Source organism: Hyalella azteca, unplaced genomic scaffold, assembly GCF_000764305.2.
Source record: "Hyalella azteca isolate HAZT.00-mixed unplaced genomic scaffold, Hazt_2.0.2 contig14637, whole genome shotgun sequence".
Taxonomy (NCBI): domain Eukaryota; kingdom Metazoa; phylum Arthropoda; class Malacostraca; order Amphipoda; family Hyalellidae; genus Hyalella; species Hyalella azteca.
Genome location: NW_025944515.1, coordinates 62,552 through 85,070, shown reverse-complemented (window position 1 = coordinate 85,070; position 22,519 = coordinate 62,552). Strand labels below are relative to the sequence as shown.

Here is a 22,519-nt window from a genome sequence, read left to right as displayed (position 1 = left end):
GACGTAGCGGAGCAGCATTAATATGTCTTACAGGATACAGGTAAGAGGTTTTCAAATTGGTTGCGTGAACTGCAGAGGAATGTTTGTACGGTGTTTTTAGTCTTTTTCTCATTCGTGCAACGGAGAATGTCGCTCTTAAGACGCAAATGTCACGGAAAATAGGATTTAACTAATTTTTCACCTGGTACTCGCGTGACATAAAATAGATTCACTTGAATAGGAGTGAAATGACTGGATGTCCATCAAAATATGGGCGCACGAATATTTTGCAGCATTTGAAATACTGAAACCTCCATAACAAGAAATCATTCAGTCGAAAATTTGTAACTACGAAGAGTACATTAATTAAAAGAACAGCCTCCCTGATATCATCGTTGACGCTCCGAGTAGGAATGCCTTCAAGAACAGACTAGACGAAGCTATGCAGAAGCATATGTTCAGTCTTGAAATGCCTAGCACCTTACGGGCCTTGCAATGAGTCCAGCAGCTATCTCAATCAATCGTCAGTTACAGAAAGATCGGGTTCAAAAGGCCGGATCCCTTGTGGAATCAAGTCACGAAAAGTACAAGAATCGGCAACAGGCAATGGGCCTATTTCTTCACAGCCGACAGTTCTATACTATTCTACGCTTTAGTAATTGATACGCTAATTCCTTCCCAAAGCTAAGTCAATGATATTTATTGTAAGGAATTTTCGTCTCTCTGAGAAAAACCGTCGTGATCCTATGAACCACCTTATTTGCCTTTCTTACCTGCACTGCAACCTAAGGAATTACTTTTTGCGATCCGTGACACGCAACCTTCGAGGAGAGTGATTAGATAATGAGCACGATACGTGAACTTATACTCGTGACTGGTTACGAGTGAAACTCAGAGGGCCTTGAAACTCATTATAATAAAGCTACGGGGAAAATTATTTTTTGCAGTAAGCTGTAATCTACTAATACCGGTCGAAACCCCAGCTATACTGTTTTTATCGTTAGATGCCATACAGTCCGGCGCAATTCCGAGCCACGACGCTTCGGCTACGAGCAGAAGTTATATTACAAATTGTAGTAATTTATTTTCTATCGTGGGTTTCCACGTCAACAATTTACTTTGGGAGCAAGTCTATTGCAATTTAAATAACGAACGTTGTAAAAGTGTCGGGCACTGTGGAATGTCAGGCACTGTAGTGGAGGCAGCTGCATTGATCTCCACCAGAAGGAAGTTAGATAGGTTCATATCAATCTTTCAATTCTCAACTGGGTTTCTATTTAAAATATTTCCGTCATATATAAAAGTGTATGCGGATATCTTGCACGAAGGCAACACAAAACCCCAAGAGGTAAATATCCATAAAAGATGAGCATTATTTACCGAAACTTGTTCTGATTCCAGATAATACTTCTCATTCTCTCTCATCTTCAAAATACCAAGATCCTGATGCGCATTTTGACTACAACTTACGATGGGATGACCGATACCTCAGCCTGAGTGTGCTGGGAATAATCAGTGGAAGCAAGGTATGCCAAAAGGAGATTCACCTCACGTTAACAAGTAAAATTGTCCACTTCGAACTTTTATGCAATTTCTAACGGTATCTACACAATATCCCTTTGTACGTGAGTGGGATTTTCTGGCATCCTTTCAGTGCTGCATAACGTTGTGTGAGAAATTATTACGGATGTTTTCTTTAACATGATAGCATTTAATTTTGGGAAGAAATTTCTCTTTGAAAACAGCTTGAATATGATGTTTATGATTAGGTCATTAATATTTTGACGTTTTTGCGTCCGCTGGCTCATGACGCCCCTGAAAATTGAGCCAATCGACATTTTGCCGAACTCAGCGACGGACGCGTAATAGGAATCAAACACATGAGCGCAAGTTCTGAGCTTGTGTCCAACGCATAACTACGTCAATTGTTCTGAACTAAATATACCGGCCAGAGGGTCTCTTGGCCTGCCGCTGTAAATTGCTTCAATAGATAGGAGACCCAACATTCGTAGCTTATCGAATTCATTAGTCATTTCATAAATCAATCTCATTACCCCTGTAGTACTGCCATGGTTGAATAAATGAAGATATTTCGGTGCAGTTTTTAACAGTCTGCTCCCTAGAATTTCCCTGTGCCAGTTACCCTTGCATTGCAATTCACAATTGTAGTGCCTGTCAGTTGAAACATCAAGTGGATAAATTTTATAGTTTTTTCGTACAAAAAATTGTATCCCAACTTATTTTCTTTCTATTATTTCTATCAGCATCAAAATCAGAATCAATTTTAGCAAGTTAACAATTTTGCTGAGAGTTTGAGATTAATCACAAGACAAGCTTCTAAACTTTTACTTTAAAAAATCGACAGATATTTAACTCAAAAGGCTTCGAATGCTTTGGCTTAAGCTAATGGTCTTCCGGAGAGGAATAAAAACGATACAATTTAACCTTGTTCAAATATGTATTCCTTCTATGAATGATAATCAAGTTATGATTCAATGATAGTTTAATGAATGAAAGTTTCAAATCTATTGATTTTAATTTAGATCTGTGTCTAATTTAGGGGTTGAGGCGTTATGAAGTTGCAAAAAGTAGCCGGCTATTGCCGTGCAGTAGCTCACGCACTTCGTCTAAATTGCGCTAGCGTGAACTAACGATCACTGACCGGTGATTTCCATTAACATTAATTATCAATCAATTGGGAATCGAGTTATTTTTATAGATTATTTTATTGAAGTTTATCGTTGAAGAATGCAAGAACTTGTTTCCAAGCGTCCTCTTGAGCAGCGCAATGCTCCTCCGCGTTGCCTCCATTCAACGTGCCGATTTTCATGAGCTCCTGCAACGTGATGCTGCTGAAGGGGATGTTGGGGGGCTCAAGAAGGTGTCCCGCACCGGGGTATTTGAGAACCTGAGCATATATTATAGGATAAATCTTAATCAAACGTATGAATATGATGTAGAAAACCTGATTCGAAGCGAATGACGATGACCGAAAGCAAATGGTGATTGCCGAAATTTCTCATTTAATTTCTAAATTTCGTAGTATGTAAGTGATAGTTTAAGAGAAGTGGGTAGTGTACAGTAATATTGAGACAACGTCATTTTCTCGTTGCTGGAATTCGAATCATAGGGGTGAAATTCAAAGAAGAATCATGTGAATAACCAATGATGAGAATGATTTGAGATTTATACTAATGATTTGAGATTTAAGCAAAATAATGAAGTAAGAATTCAAACCTTGCAATGTATTAGATCGTTAGCGGCAGCCTCACCTTAACCTTGTCGGGCTTGCCGCGCTCGGTGCAGCGCTCGACCGCCAGCCGCGCGAACATCTCGGTGTTCATAGCTCGGTCAGCCAGACCGCTCAGCCAAAGGATGTCGCCGTACGCGTCCTCCACAGGGATGATCGCGTCAGGATGATCGGACGGATCACACATGGCGTGGTAAGTTTCCATTACACCGTCCCTGTGCAGCTGATGACAAAGACGATTTATCCAACTGCTACACGCCTAGTTTAATCTCGATACATGAGATTTGCTATAAATTTAACATTTGTGTGTTCATGTAAAAAAGAGATAGAAGGTTCCTAATACAAGACAAACAGAAAATAAAATTTGAATCAGGTAACCTATATGAAATATAATTTTTCGATCATTGAGATATTAATCTATGAAGTCATTTTAACGTAATCTAAATGGCTAAACATTGTCATTGACCCATATGAAATCTAAAGTTCGTTAAGTTTTGGAGAACTTGAAGGTCACTATGAGCGAAGAAACGTTAAATTTGTGCTTGAAAAAACTGGCGAATAAAATTTTTTATACATATCAGCTCAAAATAACTCAACAAAAATCTTTTTCGGTAAAACATGCAAACTGAAATTGATGAGCTCCGACAAATAACATTGTTTCTTAGGGCAAATATATTTGCAAAAGAAATTTGCTGGGCTTAAGAAAATATGATATAATTACTTTCTGCGTCAGGATTTACTCACAACTAATCTCTCGAATGCAAGAGGCACAACAGCTCTGTGGGTGCCGTCAAGGAGCTTAAAAGCACCAACGGCCGAGTAGATGCCACCGTTCACGACGACCGCGGCTTTGATCTGCCAAGAAGATTCTTATCAACATTAAAATAACCACATTACATGGTGATAAATATAATAAGTATAGCGGTTTACGCAAAGCACGGTAGTAATCAATTCGATTAATTATTGATTAATTACTTAAGCAGGCTTCATGTGATAAATTTATAAATTATAACAATCATGCGCAGATTTTATTCATGATTTAAATAACATCATTATATTGCGGTATATTTGAGAGAAAGGTAAATTTGATTGCGCTAGAAACGGTTGCTAATTTATTCCCTGCCGGTTTGATTAGGATAATTAATGCACAATGACATAAATCACGCATAGATAGAATTGATGAAAATAAATGCGCAAATACTTATTTATTCTCAAACTCGGCTTTCAACTTTAAACCAAAGTATAAGGAGCTCTACAGGTTTCCAATCCATTATAATTTGTTGTTAAAATATAATAAAAAGCTACGTCGATCATAGGCAGAAGAATATTTGTAAATGGTTAAAATCATAAAGTACTTTATGAGAAATGATTACACTCGAGAGATTTTATAACCCTGAAAACACAATAATTACCACTAATTAAAATATTCATACCTGAGGAATATTGGTGGCCATGCTGAGGGCGAGATCTCCTCCCTTGCTCGACCCTATCACACCAACGCCAACCTTGCGTACCTGTAATTCGAATGACGATCGCTAGTAGATATTAAATGTTATTTTAACTTGGAAACACGCATGCTTCAAGAAATAAAAAACAATTTCACAAAAGCTGGAATTGATACAATTGGCTGAAACACCACTGTCTCAATACAGGATAAATGGTTTTCTTATAAGTGAAGAGTTCCGAGAACAGCAAGACTTAACTCCATTTCTCGATTTGTGTTGTCGTAATTTCAAAGTCAATAATGCCATCTAAATTTTCGAGCACAAATACTCTCTTTATCACTCGACTTCTCTCGAGCGGGGAATTGTTACGTCTTCTTTACAGAAAATTCACTAAAACGTTCAAACAAGTTGCGATTTGGCTTCGCTAAACCACGGACCTCTTGCCGCGAGAGGAGATACTGGACGGCCTCGTCGAAGTAGGCGATATCGAAGCCCGTTTGCATGCTCTCCTGCAGGTCCTCGTACTGTTCCTCGCACCTTGCCGTCCCTCACAGGAATCCTCTGGCAGCCCTCGGCCATGAGGCGACGCTCGTGCTGCACGCTGCACACGGGCTTCAGGCCCAGCGCTGCTCGCGGTATGATGACTTGAACCGCAACGGGTCCAGCGTAAACTGACAGCGTGAACTGTCAATAAAAATTAAACAGGAACAATTAGTCCTTATGACAAATTCATGCCATCTTGAGCTGGGAACAAGGAATAGTCCCAGATAATTCGTAGAATATAGGGGACGTTTGCAATACAAATTAGTAAATTTTCATTAGAAGTAAAAAGACTGTCAGGCATGCAATTAGTTTAAAATTGAACAAAATGACTTTAAGTTCACTCTTGCTTCGTCCACAGCTCAGCAGGATTCGACTAAGGCTTTCATAGGCGAAAATTAGCATTTCCAATTGTATTATACAATGCGTTAATATTTCGTCGGTCACAAAAGTGCAATACACTGAAAACAATCTTAGCGAAATTTTGCAATTCGAATGAGACGTTAGTTTTTTACCATGTTAAAATCAATAAATTGATCAAAGAACATTCAGGCTAACCCTGGAGAATAAGCAGAGTTGAATACATGAAACTCCGACACTCTGAGTACCTTTACTCAGCATTGCGGTGAAAGATTAGGCGGTTCTCAAGCTTCCGATGAAGAGAAAGGCGCAGGTAAACAAATTATACAAGTTTAATTAATGACAATTTCTGCCCCCTAATTCTAGCACACATGTTACCTGGACAGGTTTAGTGACGTCAGAGTAGTCGAATCTGGGGAACAAGGCCTTCTGTTCCACCGGCAGCAGATGAGCGAAGGGCGCCATGGGGAGCACGCCCCGGAAGTGACCGCCCAGCGCAGGCGACTTCGTCAGATCAATCTCGCCGGCATCGTCAGACCTGAAATTGGGATTTTCATGAAATAATTTCAGAAATTTGATTAAACGGTCTGCTACAGCTACGCGACATTCTAGAAAGCTTGAAAAATACGGCAACGTGACATTCACGAAAGATTGAAAAATGGGCCCCTGGTATGGCCCCAGGGGCCCCTACTGCTATACTGGAGTTAATGAAGGCGTAAAAATTTTAAATGGTAAAAACTCTATTATTTAAAGGAAAAATTTATGGAAGCTGCATTCACATACAAAATGGAAACGAAAATCATGCACAAAAAGTATGCGAAATTAATCTCAAATTATTACTTTGGAAAATGTCATGATTGACATCAGAAGCTGATGTCAATCATATGTTCAACGAAGGAACATTTTATTTCGTAGAAAATTCATGTATATTGTAACTAACACAAATGTTCATTTCAATTCATTTCAAACTATCGTATTACTCACTTGTACGTCGCGACCGTGAAGAACGGCATGCCTTTGCAGTCCGAGGCCGTGGTGTGGAGCGTGTAGACGGAGGCCTTCTCCAGACCCGTCACTTTGACCGTCACGGACTCGTCCATCAGACATGATTGAGGCGTCACGCTAATGCTCTAAAATAACACAGATATTCGGATGTATAACTAAAACTGCAGAGTCGTGATTAACAATATCTCCTATAATATTATATAATTTATATTCTAATGATAAATGGCGGTACAATCCTTCGTCATTTAAGTTATAATAATAAATGGCGGTACATTTGCAATGACGTAATTTTGTTTAAATTATGACTGAAAACTAGTACGCTCGAGAGATGGTGCACTAGTAGCTCAGGTGCTGCTTTTTCATACGACCGATGAGAAAATAAAGTAAAACTAACTGACGAATTATAAATTAAAAGCTCATGAAACCAATTTGTATTTCATCATAGGAGACTTACCGCCATTCTATGGTCGAGACGATCACCGTTTTTCCAATGAAATTTGTGACGAAGAGCGAACGATCTGGAGAAAATTTTATAAATTGTTGTAACTCAGAATGACTAGTTGGTTTTGATTCCGACATCGAATTGTTATGAAAGTACAGCAAAAAAAAAATATTATTATTATTATTAAAGTCTTAACCAAAAAATAACTGACGAGATTCATACTGAGACATAGAATTTGCTTTGAAAGTTAACCAGTTTGAAACTTCGTCATTTCGGAAATAACGTTTCGATTAAATCACTGAACAGGTGTGGGGTATTCATATGGGAGCAAATGTACGAAGATTCAGGTCAAATTTAATTTGTCATTAGAATATCATATTTTAGAGATTCAAGTCCCCGAAAGTCTTCCAACGCGACAATTCGCACGAGAATGAAACTACCCTAAACCAAATTAATAAAAAACTAAACCAACTAGAATTAAGTGCGTCTTCATGTGCAGACGATTGTTCAAGAGGAGTCGTGACTAGTGTCCATTATTAGAAGAAGTGTCATTACAAGCATCGTGGCAATAAAATTATTGCTGCAAACCCTTTACATTGCTTATCTCTTATTCGAGAAGTTCCGGTTGGGAACCGCGTTGGAGCGAGCAAGCGTCGAGGATGTCAGTCTAGCTAGGTCTGTGCGATCTTGCGGCCAACCAAATCTCCCACCGCCTCAACTATAATGATTAGATAAGACAAAATAGGCCGACACGGATACTCTCGTACTTGACTGGGCGGTGGTGGCCGTCATTCCTGAGTAGCAACAGTGCCTATATGTCACTAATCTTCGGTGATATTTTCGAAATTCAATTTATAGCCGAATAATTCCCTTGAAGCTTTTGGGCCAGCAATACTTCATTATTAATTACAAAATTCAATTAATAGCCCAAACTTTGCTTAGAAAATACCAGGACTGATGATACTTTCCAAGTTTTTAACCGGATCGAAAAATTTTTTTTTACCTAAATCCAAAACGGCGTAATTATTAACAATTTGAACCTCTGACCGACGTGGCAAGAGTACGGAAAGACTGAAGTTGAACCATTCGAACTAAATTTCTAACTGAAATTAGCTATAGTAGTCGTAATCTTTTAATCAATGTATTTCTTGCTTTTTTATACCTCTCCAAAAATATACCAAGAATAGCTTTCATGTATGAGAAGTTATTTGACTACACACATGTTTACGATTCTGACAAAGTTTCTTCATTCCCCTTAAGAATATTCTCAATAAATCACCGAGTACACCGACTAATCTGTATTCCTGCCGGTAGAATTAAAAATCTTGTTTTCAGTACTCTATTAGTATTGTATTATTTGTATACATTATTAAAATTATTTCATGCTAAACACACATGGAAGCAAGCAAGACTATTCAAGCGCAGCATTAAATTATACAAACTTAACGTTATAACTTATAACTATAGAACATCAATAAAACTATGAAGGTTGGACAACGGAATTTGTAACCACGAGGCACGAATCTTGTTGCTAGGTAGCTACAAGGAGTTGCGTCCAGCCACAGTCCCTCGATTTGCTGCAGGACCAAGCGTCTCCGAAGTCTATTGTGATACACTACTGAAAGCTGCAATAATGTGTTTTTTTCTACCCTACCAAATGAAAATGCACCTAAGCTATATTTTACTCACCAAAGCGGCCAAGATGTAGTTTACTTGTATTTGAGACGAGATTTTCTGCGAGGCAAGCCGCTCATTGACCGAGCTGCTTATTGCTCTGTTGATGGCCGTCGTGCCACTGGCAGGCAAGCCAGGCAACAGCGCTTGGGACTCAAGCGAGCCTACGCCTGAGCTCCGCCCCACGATTGGTGGTACACTTTGTGGTGCTGTGCACACCACAGCAGGAATTATAGACGCCAAGTATTGGAAGGATACACATTCATTCATTGTTTCATTTCATTTTTATCTATAATCATTTATGAATATAATATTTTATAATTTACTAAAAAATTAATTAATGGTGGACCTCGTATGCATTGTCAAATGCTTGGAAAAATCATTAATTCATTAGAAAAACGATAAAAACGATCTTCGGGTTCTTAATTGCTATTAACATTTTTTAATATTTATATTTAATATTTAAACAAGGCAATAAAAACATGTGTTTCAAACATTTATTTAAACTTGCAAACAACGTAACAAAATATAAACGGACACGTAAAAGCCATTCGACAGAATTAACTGTCATTCTTTTGTGGGCATTTCTTCGAAAATATACATAGTAAATAAATATATTGTATTTGTGACATATACAGTAGAAATTTACTCAACTGAGTGAATCCAACATGATTATATCATAAAACTTAATGAATTCCTGAGTATTTATGTCATATGAAATCATTTAATCTATATGATTTACAAAAACACATGGAATCTTGACAATGACTGAGCTAAATAGAGGTAACTCATGGGCCGGAAAATATATTTATTTATTTTGCCAGCAGGCATGTGAAAAAATAAATAAGCCACCGACATCAAATGGACGGAGAGAGAAGATTTCATGATAAAAGTAATCTGCCATACAATAGTAATTTGTCATGCGAAGCATGATCATTGTTTGTCATGTGTCATACTATCATGAATTTTCATATTGCCCAATATCATAATTTGCCTTGTGTCTCATGGTTATAACTCGTCAAGCGTCACATGGTCATAACTCAAGAGTCACATGGTCATAACTCGTCAAGCATCACATGGTCATAACTCGTCAAGCGTCACATGGTCATAACTCGTCAAGCGTCACATGGTCATAACTCGTCAAGCGTCACACGGTCATAACTCGTCAAGCGTCACACGGTCATAACTCGTCAAGCGTCACACGGTCATAACTCGTCAAGCGTCACATGGTCATATCTCGTCATGTCCGTTGATAATAATTTATCACATGTCCAACACACATAATAGATCCCATGTCACATACTCATGCTTCATCCACTATTTCATTCGACCCTGTTATAGTTTACTAGCAAGACATGCGGACGGAGGCAGGAGTTTCGCCTTAAACAGAGCAATCATCCTGCGCCAAGAGTCGACCTGTGCGCTGGTGTGGCCCACAGGACGCCCGCCCCACACCATACTGCCCATGATCAGGCGGTGGTATGATACCTCGCAGAACGGCACGTAGGGAGGCTCGATCAGGTGACCTGCACCGGGGTACTTCACGACCTGTTATGAATGTGGTTTGATTAGTATACCTGCACCGGTGTACTTCACGACCTGTTTTGAAGACGGTTTGATTATTGTACCTGCACCAGCATCGGCGTCCTTTCTTGATTATTATACCTACATCAACATTTTTAACGGCGTGTTACAAAGACGGCCTGATCGTTTGAACTGCACCAACATGGTTCACGAAGCCCTCCATGTACAGATTGATCCTTTGACATGCATAGACGTTTGTTCGATTAATGGGAAATGTATTTAAGTTAAGGGTAATACCGTGAACTTGTGCAGGTCATCCGATCTGTACTTGGAGTATCGTTCATAGGCAAGGTCTGCAAAGTTTTCGCTGAGCCAGTTTCTGTCGTCCATGCCGACGATCCACAAAATATCCCCCTTGATTTTCTCGACAGGGATGAGGTCTGCGCCGGCATTTTCGCTGAAGTCGACGATCGCACTGAGATCCACTCGCAGGTCACGCTGGATCTACACAACATAATTGTATATTATTGATATAAACAAACAAAAATATAAAAAATATAAATGACAAATCAGTAACATCTATCATTGAAACTGAGAAATTTGCACATTTATAGTCAGGAGCGTCCTCATAGGATTGTCAACTAACCCTCATTCGGGCAGGATCAATGGCCATGGGCGTCCTGATGGGCTTGCCCCGGCGGCGCGTCGAGGTCTCGGCGCTGTAGCAGCAGCCGTTGATGACGACAGCGACGCGGACTTCAGGAATTGCGACCGCCATGTCCAGGACGATGTCCCCACCCTTGCTGGTGCCTATTGCGCCCACGCCCTCCTTCGACACCTACAGGAAATTTGATGTGCTAATGTCACGAGATAAGTTTTTGTAATATTGTTGTAAAATTATCGTAAGGATACACTAATCTAGTTTCACTTATAAATCTAGTTTATACAAAATGCTTATTGCATCCACACCTTCCTTCCAAACCTACCAAATTTCAATTATAAGTCACTTAGAAACGAAATACGACGTATGAGAATTGAGATCACAAGCACAATAAGGATATCTTGCTAGGATTGAAAATAAATATCCAACATCGACATATTCGTGCATTGGAATTACTTGCACGAAGACATATCGTGAAATATCTGCGTTAGAATATCTTACCTCGTCTCGAGAAAGAAGATACTCGACGGCCTCTGCGAAGTATTCGAGATCCAAAGAGTCCATATTTGAAGGCAGGTCTTCATAGTTGAAGAAGGCGAGGGCGAGCGCCGCAACTCCGCGGGCTGCGAGGAGCGATGCTCGGTGCTCCATGAGACCCCCGGCGCTGCCGAACATGTCCACCACACCGGGGAAGGGGCCATCACCTGACAGCAAAGTTCCATTATAGTGATCGTAATAACGCAGAACATTTCCATAAAAGAGATATCAAGAACATTAAAAAAATATATTTTCTGGATAGATCCTAAATCCATTCCGCCGGGGAACGTGCCGTCATCTGAGGAGTAAGATAGAAGTAAACAGAAGTAAAAAAACTTCCGTTGCAGTCGATTGAAATAGGGCTGAGAATCATCAAAATATGTATGAATATGCATGAAGGATTCTGTATTAGTCTTAGATTCCTTGGTGTAGTAAGTGACCTCCGGAGAATTCTGATCATAACATGTAGGGACATAAGTTACGTATGGTAACAGAAACCGTTTCTTTTTTAGTACTTTTTCCATTGCGCAAGCGCATTAAATGTTAGACAGGTCGAAATCAGCGCTTTCGCTACAAAGATCATGCCTCGTCAAAATAATGTATTCCATAAGTAAGACCACATTTAAATCAACGCATAGCAGTTAGCATAGAGCAATTAAAATTAACTTATAATATTTCGACAGTTTTCAAGTGCTATATGGTTACGCTTATAAGGCATCCACAGACCTTGTCTATCACAACATTTTGACCGTAAATGCTGTTAACATGAAATTACATTGCCGAAATAACATTGTTTTTAATGAATAGAGTTCATCACAGCTTTTGAACATCAATTATCCAAGAAATTAAAAAATTTCCACCTAAAAAATGCAGGGCATGCGGGTGATGAAGAGGTCGGCAACAGGTCGACCTATAAAAACAGCCACTGGAGTTAAACATCATACTCAATAGTTAAACTTAACGATCGTACGCACCTGTGATTTTTATTTTTTTGCCTAACTGTACCTTTTAAAGTTTCAGTTGTTAACATATACTCGTGTTTTGCCTCTAAAAACTGTAAATTTCTAAGTTTTAGTTGTTAACATATACTCGTAATACGCAAAAAAGATCATTTTCTCACCCTTTGGCAAGTGAAGCACCCCGCGCACCGTCTTGTACCTCACAGGTATCCTCGAGCAGCCCTCGCCCATGAGGTGCCGTTCATGTCTCGTCTCACACACGGGCTCCAGGCTCATCGACTCCAGGTTCATAAGCATCAAGTGGTGGCCGCACGCGCCTTTGTACACTGTCAAGTCAAACTAAAAAACGCCAAAATATTATATTAACTTTCGAAGAACGGCTTCGTAAATAATGAAAACAATTACTTTTATAATATGCATGCATAACATTGTTTAGTGAACATTTACAAGTCGAGTGGTTGTGTGCGCGCGCCTCTGTACATTGTCAAACTGAAACAGGCGTGCGAGTTATAGTATAGAAAAAAATTCATTCGCACTAAGTGACAAACTCAATTTGCGTTTGATGAATATTTTTCATGTCTAGAATTGTTTTCAACGAGCATTATGAGCCAAATAGCAAAGCACGTTACCACATAATAAAATGCGTTGATAATTCTCATACAACATGTGTAAGGTAGTAACTTTATTGAAAAAATCGAGGTGTTCTCAGATTTTCTGGACCTTGGGAGAACGGAATCGTAAATATTCAGCTACCTTACTTTTATAGAGCTTAATTTTGATCAGATGGATTGTAAGAGAAGTTTGGTGAGGTGACCACCCAAAAATTTTGGGCCATAGACTTTCTGGCTAATTCTTTCAAAAAAGAAATAAATAAAGTTAGATATTTAAATTTCCAAAGAAATAACTGAGAATTTAATTAATCACGGCAGGTTTGGTTTAGACGGCAGACGTCACGGAACAACACGTCACAAAGTTTAAAATATCATATGTCCACAAGATCCTATGAAATAAGTACTAATTCAATTTACCACGGCAGGTTTGGTGACGTCGTGAAAAGAGAATCTCGGGTCCTTAAGTTTAGTGGAGCCCGGCAGGATGCTAGCGAAGAGTCCCATAGGGAACTCGCCGGTGAAGTGGCCGCCAATGGAGGGCGTTCGCGTGAGATCGATCACGCCATGACAGTCAGATCTGCATGCCATCATGAGCATAATATCATTAATTTAACAGAACATTGTTTACGTTAACGGAAGGTGAAGCAGCAAGTACGTTAACGACAGGCAAATCAGCAAGTACGTTAACAAAAAGTGAATCAGCAAAAACGTTAACAAAAGACAAATCAGCAAGCAAGTTAACGGAAGGCAAATCAGCAAGCACGTTATCGAAAGACAAATCAGCAAGCACGTTAACGAAAGGCAAGTCAGCAAGTACGTTAACGAAAGGCAAGTCAGCAAGTACTTTACCGGAAGGCAAGTCAGCAAGTACTTTACCGGAAGGCAAGTCAGCAAGTACTTTACCGGAAGGCAAATCAGCAAGCACGTTAACGAAAGACAAATCAGCAAGTACGTTAACGGAAGGCAAATCAGCAAGCACGTTAACGAAAGACAAATCAGCAAGCACGTTAACGAAAGACAAATCAGCAAGTACGTTAACGGAAGGCAAATTGGCCAGTGGTCAGATTTGGCTTAGGTAATTTTGGCGTCGAGCCTATCTTTGCGTGGTTGAATTAATACTGTATTAATTCAACAAATAACAACAATGTATCTTTGCACCTGTAATGGGCGACAGCTGTGAAGGGCACGCCCTTGCAGTCTGTGACGGAGGACTGCAGCGTGTAGACTTGATCAGGCTCCAGCCCTGACACCACCACCCGCACTTCTTCGTCCAGCAGGCAGCGCAACGGACGAACTTCTATCGCGGGAGCTGCCGTCCTCTGTGATTTATGATCACGGACATAACTTCACATTCTTAATAAATTATTATTATTTCATTAGTGACATGGAGGGACATCATTTCAAACAAAATTAATTAGTTATTAACTGAATTTGAACCCCGCTCGCTACAATGGTCACTTATACATATGTAATTTTATTAGTACATAAAATTCTATAATGATAATGATTTTATTAAGTACATTTAATAATTAAGTACATTTAAGTTGTGTTCAATAGGTTAATATATAATAATTTCGATACATCATTATTATTTATAATACTTCTTAAAGAGTTTAATCATTATTATTATAATTTGCTTCTTAAAGAATTTCATATTCAACTTATAATAGCTATTCAATTTTTTTTACTCGATTCTGTAATTCTATAATATACGTGATGAATTCTGCAAGTGGTGTGTGTAATTACAATTTGAGTCGTATTTAGTCACGAAATATTGAACGAAAACATCAACAACTCCCACATTTTTTATTGCATTTGAAAAGCCAATTTGTTCGTTTCTTTAACTTGCATGTACACATCAAATAAATATTGCTCTTCTTGTAACACGTGTCGTAAAATTTCAACGCGGAGCGCAATTTAATTTAATACGCTTGCTAATATGCCTCATGAGTTTAAGTGAACTACGTTAATGAAATATTAATGGAATCTTACCGCGAGCTGAGGAGACCAGTCGTCAGCTGAGGCTAGGTCAATGGTCGTCATAATTTGTGCGTTCAAACCGTCGCTTCCAACACACTTACGTTAACCTGCCCCTGTAGCATATATACAACAATACATCAATATTAGTATAGGCTGGCAGAATTTCTTCTCTTAAGCAACTATAATAAATGTAATAAATGAAATTAATTCTCTGGTCTTTAACAAAACTTGCTCAATACATCAATGTGTACGAATGTGGCAGTTCGAGGTGTGAAATTACACGAAGTACAATAAACTGAACTTCTACCGGGGGCAAATACACTAATACATCAATGTGTAAGAATGTGGCAGTTGGAGGAGTGAAATTCACTTAAATTTTTCATTCACTTAATTAAATCTTTCATTCACTTAAGTATTCAAAATTTTAGCATTGTAATCCATCTAGGTCAGGTACAGAATATTCACGTAAATTGAACAAGACGCATGCGTTCCAAGTGCTAATCAACATAATTTTTACTCCTTCGTTATTGGACACCAATCATTCAATCTTTCTAAACCATCTATTATCGCTATACGCTCTCATTACCAGCTCTAGCCAAGCGCACGAACTGAAGAGAATAAACTCATTATAAAGCAATCAAGATTTCTAAAAAAACATGTTATATAAACAGAGGAGGCCAGAAAGGCAGAGGAGACATTTTTTACGATCATGCACAACAAACGTTCAACCATGGATGCGTCGAGAAAACAAGCATGGATATCAATATCTGCTTAATTCACATCATGACAGGCACAGTTCAACAGAGAGAGAAAAATATGGCTACTTCTTCACCTTAAAGCCGACAACAACAACGTGTTTGCCTATCTCTATTACCTACAAGCTGTATTTCAGGGAATTGAGGAGGCCTACTGATAAATAAATAAAACGGGTAGTTCTGGTTTTAGAATTTTCTATGTTTTGAATACGGACACAGCATGCGCATTGGCGAAAAAACTTTAACGTTGCACTAAACTTTTTAAATAAACAAAATCTTGCATTAGCACCATATTTTTGGTGCACATTAACGCAAAAACATACTCAAGAATTTTGCACTTTCAATTGATTTCAAAACATTTCTAGTTATCAGGAGAACGCCAGTGCATGGAGTTTAGCAGGACTGTATCAATAAATAAAACCAAGGAGCCAACCTCCCCCTTGGATTAATTGCCACATATCCGCCCCCTCACTTAAATTTGCTGATGTGAAGTGCAAATACACATTCAATTTTCAACCACTCACCACGGCACTGACCACGCTGGACCCTGGGCGGTAAATCCTCAGTTACTCTTTCCCTGACGCCAGCGACTACAACTCACTGAAAAACACGTCAGAGTTTATAAGAATATAAGTATTTAGAAGGCAGAACCGCTTTTATATCGGTGATAATGAGTTTCACACAACAGATTAATTACCACGCAATACAGGCGTGCGTGCACACTGACATCAATTACCCACCACGCAATACAAGAGGGTGGTGAGACAAGAAATAGAGACCATGCATGGTCTCTATTTCTTTGCATGGGGTGGCTGAACAGGGTGATACAGCCCCCAGCCTGATAATTGGAGGGACTTCAATCTCCCACGTATCCGTTGGACAAGCCCTGGCGGCTTAGAGTTCGATGACCGTGACAGATGTCAAGGAGCCAAACTAGTGAAGTTTGCCGCGAAACACTTGCTCAGTCAGCAATTATGGCTGCCGACAAGGGAACACAATATCATCGATCTCTTCTTTGCCAATAATGAAAGAATGGTGGTTGACGTTCGGGTTGACGAGACCTCACTGTCTGACCATCGCTTAGTGAAGGTGGATACGACAATTGGAATTGAAACCCAGCCCAGCTAGGTCCATACCACAAGAGGGACTGGCAGGACTTAACTTCCACCATCTAAAACGGATTGGGTGGGAATTTGGAATGAAATGGACAAAATCAATTGGAGATAAGAGTTTCACGAGATGAATGCAGAGGAAATCTGCACAAAACAATGTGAGAAACTAGCACATGTACGTGTGCGTCATACCCCGAGAAAACAGGCCCTAAAGTCCGCAGCATTTCGGGAGACCGACGAATCCTCATGAGAAAACGCAAGGGATTAAATAAACAAACACCTGAAACCACTAGTGATCTGAGGAGACAGAGACTAGTAGATTTGCACAAGGAAATCGAACTCCGGTTGCAGGACTCGCACAAGATGGAAGAACAAGCTGCTGAAGAGCGAGTGGCTGATGTTATCAGAGAGAACCACAAGTACTTTTTTAAATACGCTCAGTCCAAGGTTAAAATAAAGACGCCAGTGGGCTCGCTGAAGGATAACGAAGTCATTGTTGGAGATGACCATGGCATGTGTGAGTTACTGGGATCGCAATTTGAATCCGTGTTCAGCATCCTCCGCTACTCAAGACAGGAGAATGAAGTTGAAGTTTTCCAAGAGTTACCAGGCGGAAGGGGGTTGAAGAACATCGAACTTGGGCTAGAAGATATGGAAAAAAGTACCAAAGAACTGGCGACGTTTTTAGCGCCAGGGTAGGAAGAGGTTGACCTGATAAATAATGGACAACATGGTTTCCGGCTTAATCGTTCCCGTTTGTCACAGTTACTGGAGACCATCACCGCCTTATGGCCTTACTGGAAGAAGGAGCTGGCGTGGACGTAGTATACCTGGACTTTGCTACAGCTTTTGACAAAGTTGATCATGGGGTGCTATTTAGAAAGCTGAGGCTGTTGGAGGTAGGAGGAAGCATGTTAAAGTGGATCCACAACATACTCACAGATAAAGTACAAGCTTTCGCAATTGGAAACTCGAAATCGAGAAAAGCGATGGTGAAAAGGGGAGTTCCACAAGGCTTTTGAACCGATCCTCTTCCTCATCCACAATGCCGCTATCGACTCAGAGCTTACCCACGCATCTACATCGTCATTTGCGGACGATACAAGAGTGCTGATGAAGATCACAGATGACCTAGACTGCGAGAGGTTACAGGATAACCTGTCAATAATCTACGATTGGGCCCTAGTGAACAAAACAGGAGCAAGTTCGAAGTAATGAGATTCAGAGTTGGCACAGAAACCGGGATGCCACATCGCTACTTGACATTGGAGAACACAGAAATTGAAGAGAAGCTAACTAGTTCGAGATCACGGAGTGTTGATGAGTACCGAAACCACGTTCGATGCCCACATCGAGGAAATAGTCGCACAAAGCAGACAGCGGATGGGATGGATCTGGCGGACATTTCGAACGAGAGAAGCAGGACCAATGATTACACTCTTCTGTGTTCTGTCTTCAGAGCCTTCGTGCTCCCAATCTTGAGTATTGCTGCCAACTTTGGGCGCAGCTCAAGGCGGGCGCGGTGCGGAAACTGGAGGCAGTGCAGCAGACCTTCACGTCCAGGATCAGCGGTATGAAGGAGCTGAAGCTGGACTACTGGGGAAGATTGAAGCACCTGAGACTGTACTCACTGGAGAGAAGAAGGGAAAGGTATATCATACTGTACACTTGGAAGATGATAACCGGACTGTCTCCCAACTTTGACAGTGAGACCTCCAGAATAGTGACATATTACAATGAAAGGACTGGAAGACTGTGTAGGATTCCCCCATTTAATAACCTAGCCACGGCCAGAGTACAGACTTTTCATGAGGGATCACTGTCCGTGGTAGGACCGAAGCTCTTTAATGCCCTGACAAAAGTGCTGAGAGTAGGGGAGTTCACCCTTACAACATTCAAGAGACGACTGGACAATTGGTAGAGAAAAATCCCGTATTGTCCAGTAATGGGAAACTACCATCAGCAAGTGACAAGCAACAGCATCTTGCATCAGCAGGCCCAAAGTAGGGCGAATAGACGGAATACGTTCTCCAACGTTACATCCGGGACCAGAGGGCGGGGTGACCTGCCTAGCGACGACTCGGAGACGGAGGACGACGAAGGCGGCGCATCAGCGAGACCGGTGACTAGGAAGTCCCAAATTCATCATAAGGTTATAAGCGTGCGTACACTCACCACGCAATACAGTCGTGCGTGCACACTGACATCAATTACATACCACGCAATACAGGCAGGATTATCCAGCAATAAGATAAAAGAATAAATACAATATTCATGTTGCTAGGGATACCCCGGGGAATGCTAGGTCCCCAAGTAACCCCGACGAAGGCACCCCCTCGTCAGAATAACACCCTGGGGGTTTAGAAAAAATAGCACAATTTTTCCACGTTGATTGTTCCTTCCTTAGGAAATGAATGCAAACTAAGACAGCGAGGTAAACAATGAATAAATCTTCGAGATGACCGAATCATTCATAGAAGTTCGTTTGCGTCGTAGGAAATTTGACAAACATGGGAAGTTTAAATTTATATTGAACGAAAATACAAATTTTTTTAGAAAATTTGAGCCATAAACGTTTAATAATAATAAATTATAACAAGATACTTAATTAATAATACAACAACTACAGCAAAACGTTACTCTAGTCTACGTATATTGGCAAGAGTATCAGATGTAAAATCTAACAACCCCGTCACATCTATACATACTTCCTGATTAAGGCATTAATGTGTCAGCATAGCTATGGGTTAACTGGTGTGACAGGTAAACTGGTGTGACAGGTTAGCTGGTGTGACAGGTAAACTGGTGTGACAGGTTAACTGGTGTGACAGGTTAACTGGTGTGACAGGTAAACTGGCGTGACAGGTTAACTGGTGTGGCAGGTTAACTGGTGTGACAGGTTAACTGGTGTGACAGGTTAACTGGTGTGACAGGTTAACTGGTGTGACAGGTTAACTGGTGTGACAGGTTAACTGGTGTGACAGGTTAACTGGTGTGACAGGCTACAACAGAAATGCTCGTAAACAAAGCGATTGGCTTCAATGATTTACATAACAATTCTGAAAAATAATTTATGTTCAATTATTTATAGTAAACTTTAGTAGGTCAGATGCATGCATGTATTTGAAGCGTGACGCATTAAAAATATAGAGCAATACAATCACGTATCGACCATACCTACAGTGTCAAGATACAATGGTCAGAAATTTGACATTTAGTAGGACATAAGTAGAAGAAATGCATATGTTAGATGTTAAGCAAAAATTTAAATTTAATATTAATAAGTTTTGTCATTCATGCGTGAAAACCCAACCAGCCAAAGAACACCGATTTGAACTGCCAACCCATCTCCCACTACCTCCAAAGCAACGCTGCACCTACCAGCTAGTTATCAACGTATTATTGATAACTAACCAGCTAGTTATCAACGTATTATTGATAACTAACCAGCTAGTTATCAACGTATCATTGATAAGCAACCAGGTAGTTATCAAAGTATTGTTCAAAACTAACCAGAGATTATCAACGTATTATTGATGACTAACAAGCTTGTTATCAAAGTACTATTAAGCTCAATAATATCTGTCCGGTATAAAATCAACCAAGTTCGGCGCAGGTAAAGAGAGGCACAGGCAGAGCTGAGAGTCTCCGACTCGAGACCCTACACTCACAGATATGTAATAGACTTTACCAAACAGCAATGCACTATTTGCCTATATTATACTATTATACTTATTGTCTATACCTACTACGTTTGGGTAATCATGACCCAGTTTGGTCCGGCAGAACATTTGTACAACATGACCCGTATATTTTTTCTGAGAGTAGCTTACCGCCAGATGAGATATAGTACCGTACCATGTTTCCACTACAAGATAGTGCAAACTTCATATTACTATGCTATGACACGATTCACTGCATAAATTCATGACACAATTCAATATTATTCTACTACATGTTCAACAAGAATAAAAATTTAAATACGTTGTTAAAATCATTATGTTTAAGGGGAGCGTCTCGGTCAAAATCGAAAATTTTGACTTTTTCGGTTTTTATACTCATTTTAAAGCTTACTTTCTGCCGCATCTAACGGTACCAAAACCATCTCTGTACGTTGATTTATGCGTTCACGACAGATCGCGAAAGGGTTAGGGGTGGTGGAGTTCCTTAACATTTAATATAGGCCTAAATTACCGGTAGCACACTTAAATAGCTAGTCTGAACACGCTGTGCTTCAGTTATCCGCCTGCAGTCATATGGGATGGCGCTCGTGCCGTCGTTCGCACCATCCTTGACAGAAATTGAGCTCCAATATCTTGTAGTCTTGCAACCTTGCACCCTTGAATGACTTTTTCGAGGTGCGGGCGACTTTGTCGGGCCCTACTGAAAAGTTAACTTATTGTCACTGCAAACCTATCTCCTCCTAGAGTTTTGAAACTACGTCAATGAGACATATACCGTTCGATTTGCAAATGAAAGATCTACAAAATGATGTATCGGTTTTTCTAAGTTCGTTATAGTTCGGATTTTATGTTGCAAAAAGGGGGTGAAAGTGGAGGTAAAATCGAAAATTTCAAACAATTTCGGACAAAATGCTCCCACACTCACAAAAATGAGAAATTCGAAAAACCAATACATCATTTTGTATATGTGGTCTTTACGCATCGAATGATATGTGTCTCGATGTTGTAGCTTGAAAATCCTAGGAGGAGATAGGTTTTCTAAAGTACCCCTTTTTTTTCGTTTTCTAAGAATTTCACGTTTTCTTTCAATTTTTTCGAAAAAATCACTTGAACAAAAATGTCTTAGAATTCTGTTTTACATATGTGTACCAAATTTCAGAATGATCCCTCTGTAAATTACTGAGATAAATTTTTAGGGAGACGCTCCCCTTAATTAATCCACTATGAGATATTAATTACACCCGCAACAAAATTTTTGAACACGATTAAAGGTAATTAGATTTTATGTGAAGGCACTAAGTCCATTGAGAACACTTCTGGCTCATTTATGCGAATATAAACGATGAGAACGTAAATTTTGCTTCACTGCAGTGAAAGATTTACGAAAAACTTATATTATTTAAGCAAGGTAACACAAGATAGACAGAGAGCCATTAACTGCGTGAAACTAAGCATTGATTCTTCAGCATTACAAAATCCAGCTTATTGTTCACATCCATGCGCAATAAGAGTTTAAAGCATAATGAGATTAGGGAGACTTGAGGGAAACAGATCGATGAAGTTACGCTAGAAGGAAATCTTTATCAAGTAAATAAAATTCTAAATAATACATCAAGCCCACAAAATTCCCCACAAGGCGAACAAACCAATAATATTAGGTATTGATGAGCTGATTAAACCTGATCAAAGTGCATATCAGTTGACATCTCATCACCAACTTCACTTGTCAATTGACCACTCATCAACATCATCACTTGTCAACTAACTATTGATCAACATCACTTGTCAACTAACCACTCATCAACATCACTTGTCAACTGACTACTCATCAACATCACTTGTCAACTGACTACTCATCAACAACATCACTTATCAACTGACTACTCATCAACAACATCACTTGTCAACTGACTACTCATCAACAACATCACTTGTCAACTGACTACTCATCAACAACATCACTTGTCAACTGACTACTCATCAACAACATCACTTGTCAACT

At 39.7% G+C, this 22,519-nt stretch overlaps 2 protein-coding genes across 2 annotated transcripts; both read right to left on the bottom strand.

Annotated features, from left to right (window-relative positions):
- Positions 1-2,496: 2,496 nt before the first annotated feature.
- On the bottom strand, positions 2,497-8,928 carry LOC108672071 (acyl-coenzyme A thioesterase 2, mitochondrial). Its single transcript, XM_047884104.1, has 9 exons — positions 8,711-8,928; positions 7,034-7,097; positions 6,559-6,704; positions 5,953-6,112; positions 5,080-5,358; positions 4,663-4,743; positions 3,974-4,084; positions 3,252-3,452; positions 2,497-2,887 (listed from the first exon to the last, which is right to left on the bottom strand). The coding sequence occupies exons 2-9, from the start codon at positions 7,037-7,039 to the stop codon at positions 2,705-2,707; spliced, it is 1,167 nt and encodes a 388-aa protein (XP_047740060.1). The 5' UTR covers positions 7,040-7,097; positions 8,711-8,928; the 3' UTR covers positions 2,497-2,704.
- A 252-nt stretch (positions 8,929-9,180) lies between these two features.
- LOC108672062 (acyl-coenzyme A thioesterase 1) lies at positions 9,181-16,325 on the bottom strand. The gene is made up of 9 exons (XM_018159681.2): positions 16,247-16,325; positions 14,980-15,080; positions 14,146-14,306; positions 13,405-13,564; positions 12,538-12,715; positions 11,382-11,584; positions 10,866-11,057; positions 10,517-10,723; positions 9,181-10,243 (listed from the first exon to the last, which is right to left on the bottom strand). Exons 2-9 carry the CDS (start codon positions 15,028-15,030, stop codon positions 10,031-10,033), a joined length of 1,365 nt encoding a protein of 454 aa, XP_018015170.2. The 5' UTR covers positions 15,031-15,080; positions 16,247-16,325; the 3' UTR covers positions 9,181-10,030.
- Between the last annotated feature and the right edge of the window lie 6,194 nt (positions 16,326-22,519).

Coding starts and splice junctions, on each gene's coding strand:
- LOC108672071 (XM_047884104.1), bottom strand. Junction 4,085..4,662: donor TGGCCACCAATATTCCTCAG/GTATGAATATTT, acceptor TCTTCTTGGCAG/ATCAAAGCCGCGGTCGTCGT. Junction 3,453..3,973: donor TTGCATTCGAGAGATTAGTT/GTGAGTAAATCC, acceptor CTTTGTCATCAG/CTGCACAGGGACGGTGTAAT.
- LOC108672062 (XM_018159681.2), bottom strand. CDS start 15,030: ATGACGACCATTGACCTAGCCTCAGCTGACGACTGGTCTCCTCAGCTC. Junction 13,565..14,145: donor ACAGCTGTCGCCCATTACAG/GTGCAAAGATAC, acceptor GATGGCATGCAG/ATCTGACTGTCATGGCGTGA. Junction 11,058..11,381: donor ATCTTCTTTCTCGAGACGAG/GTAAGATATTCT, acceptor AATTTCCTGTAG/GTGTCGAAGGAGGGCGTGGG.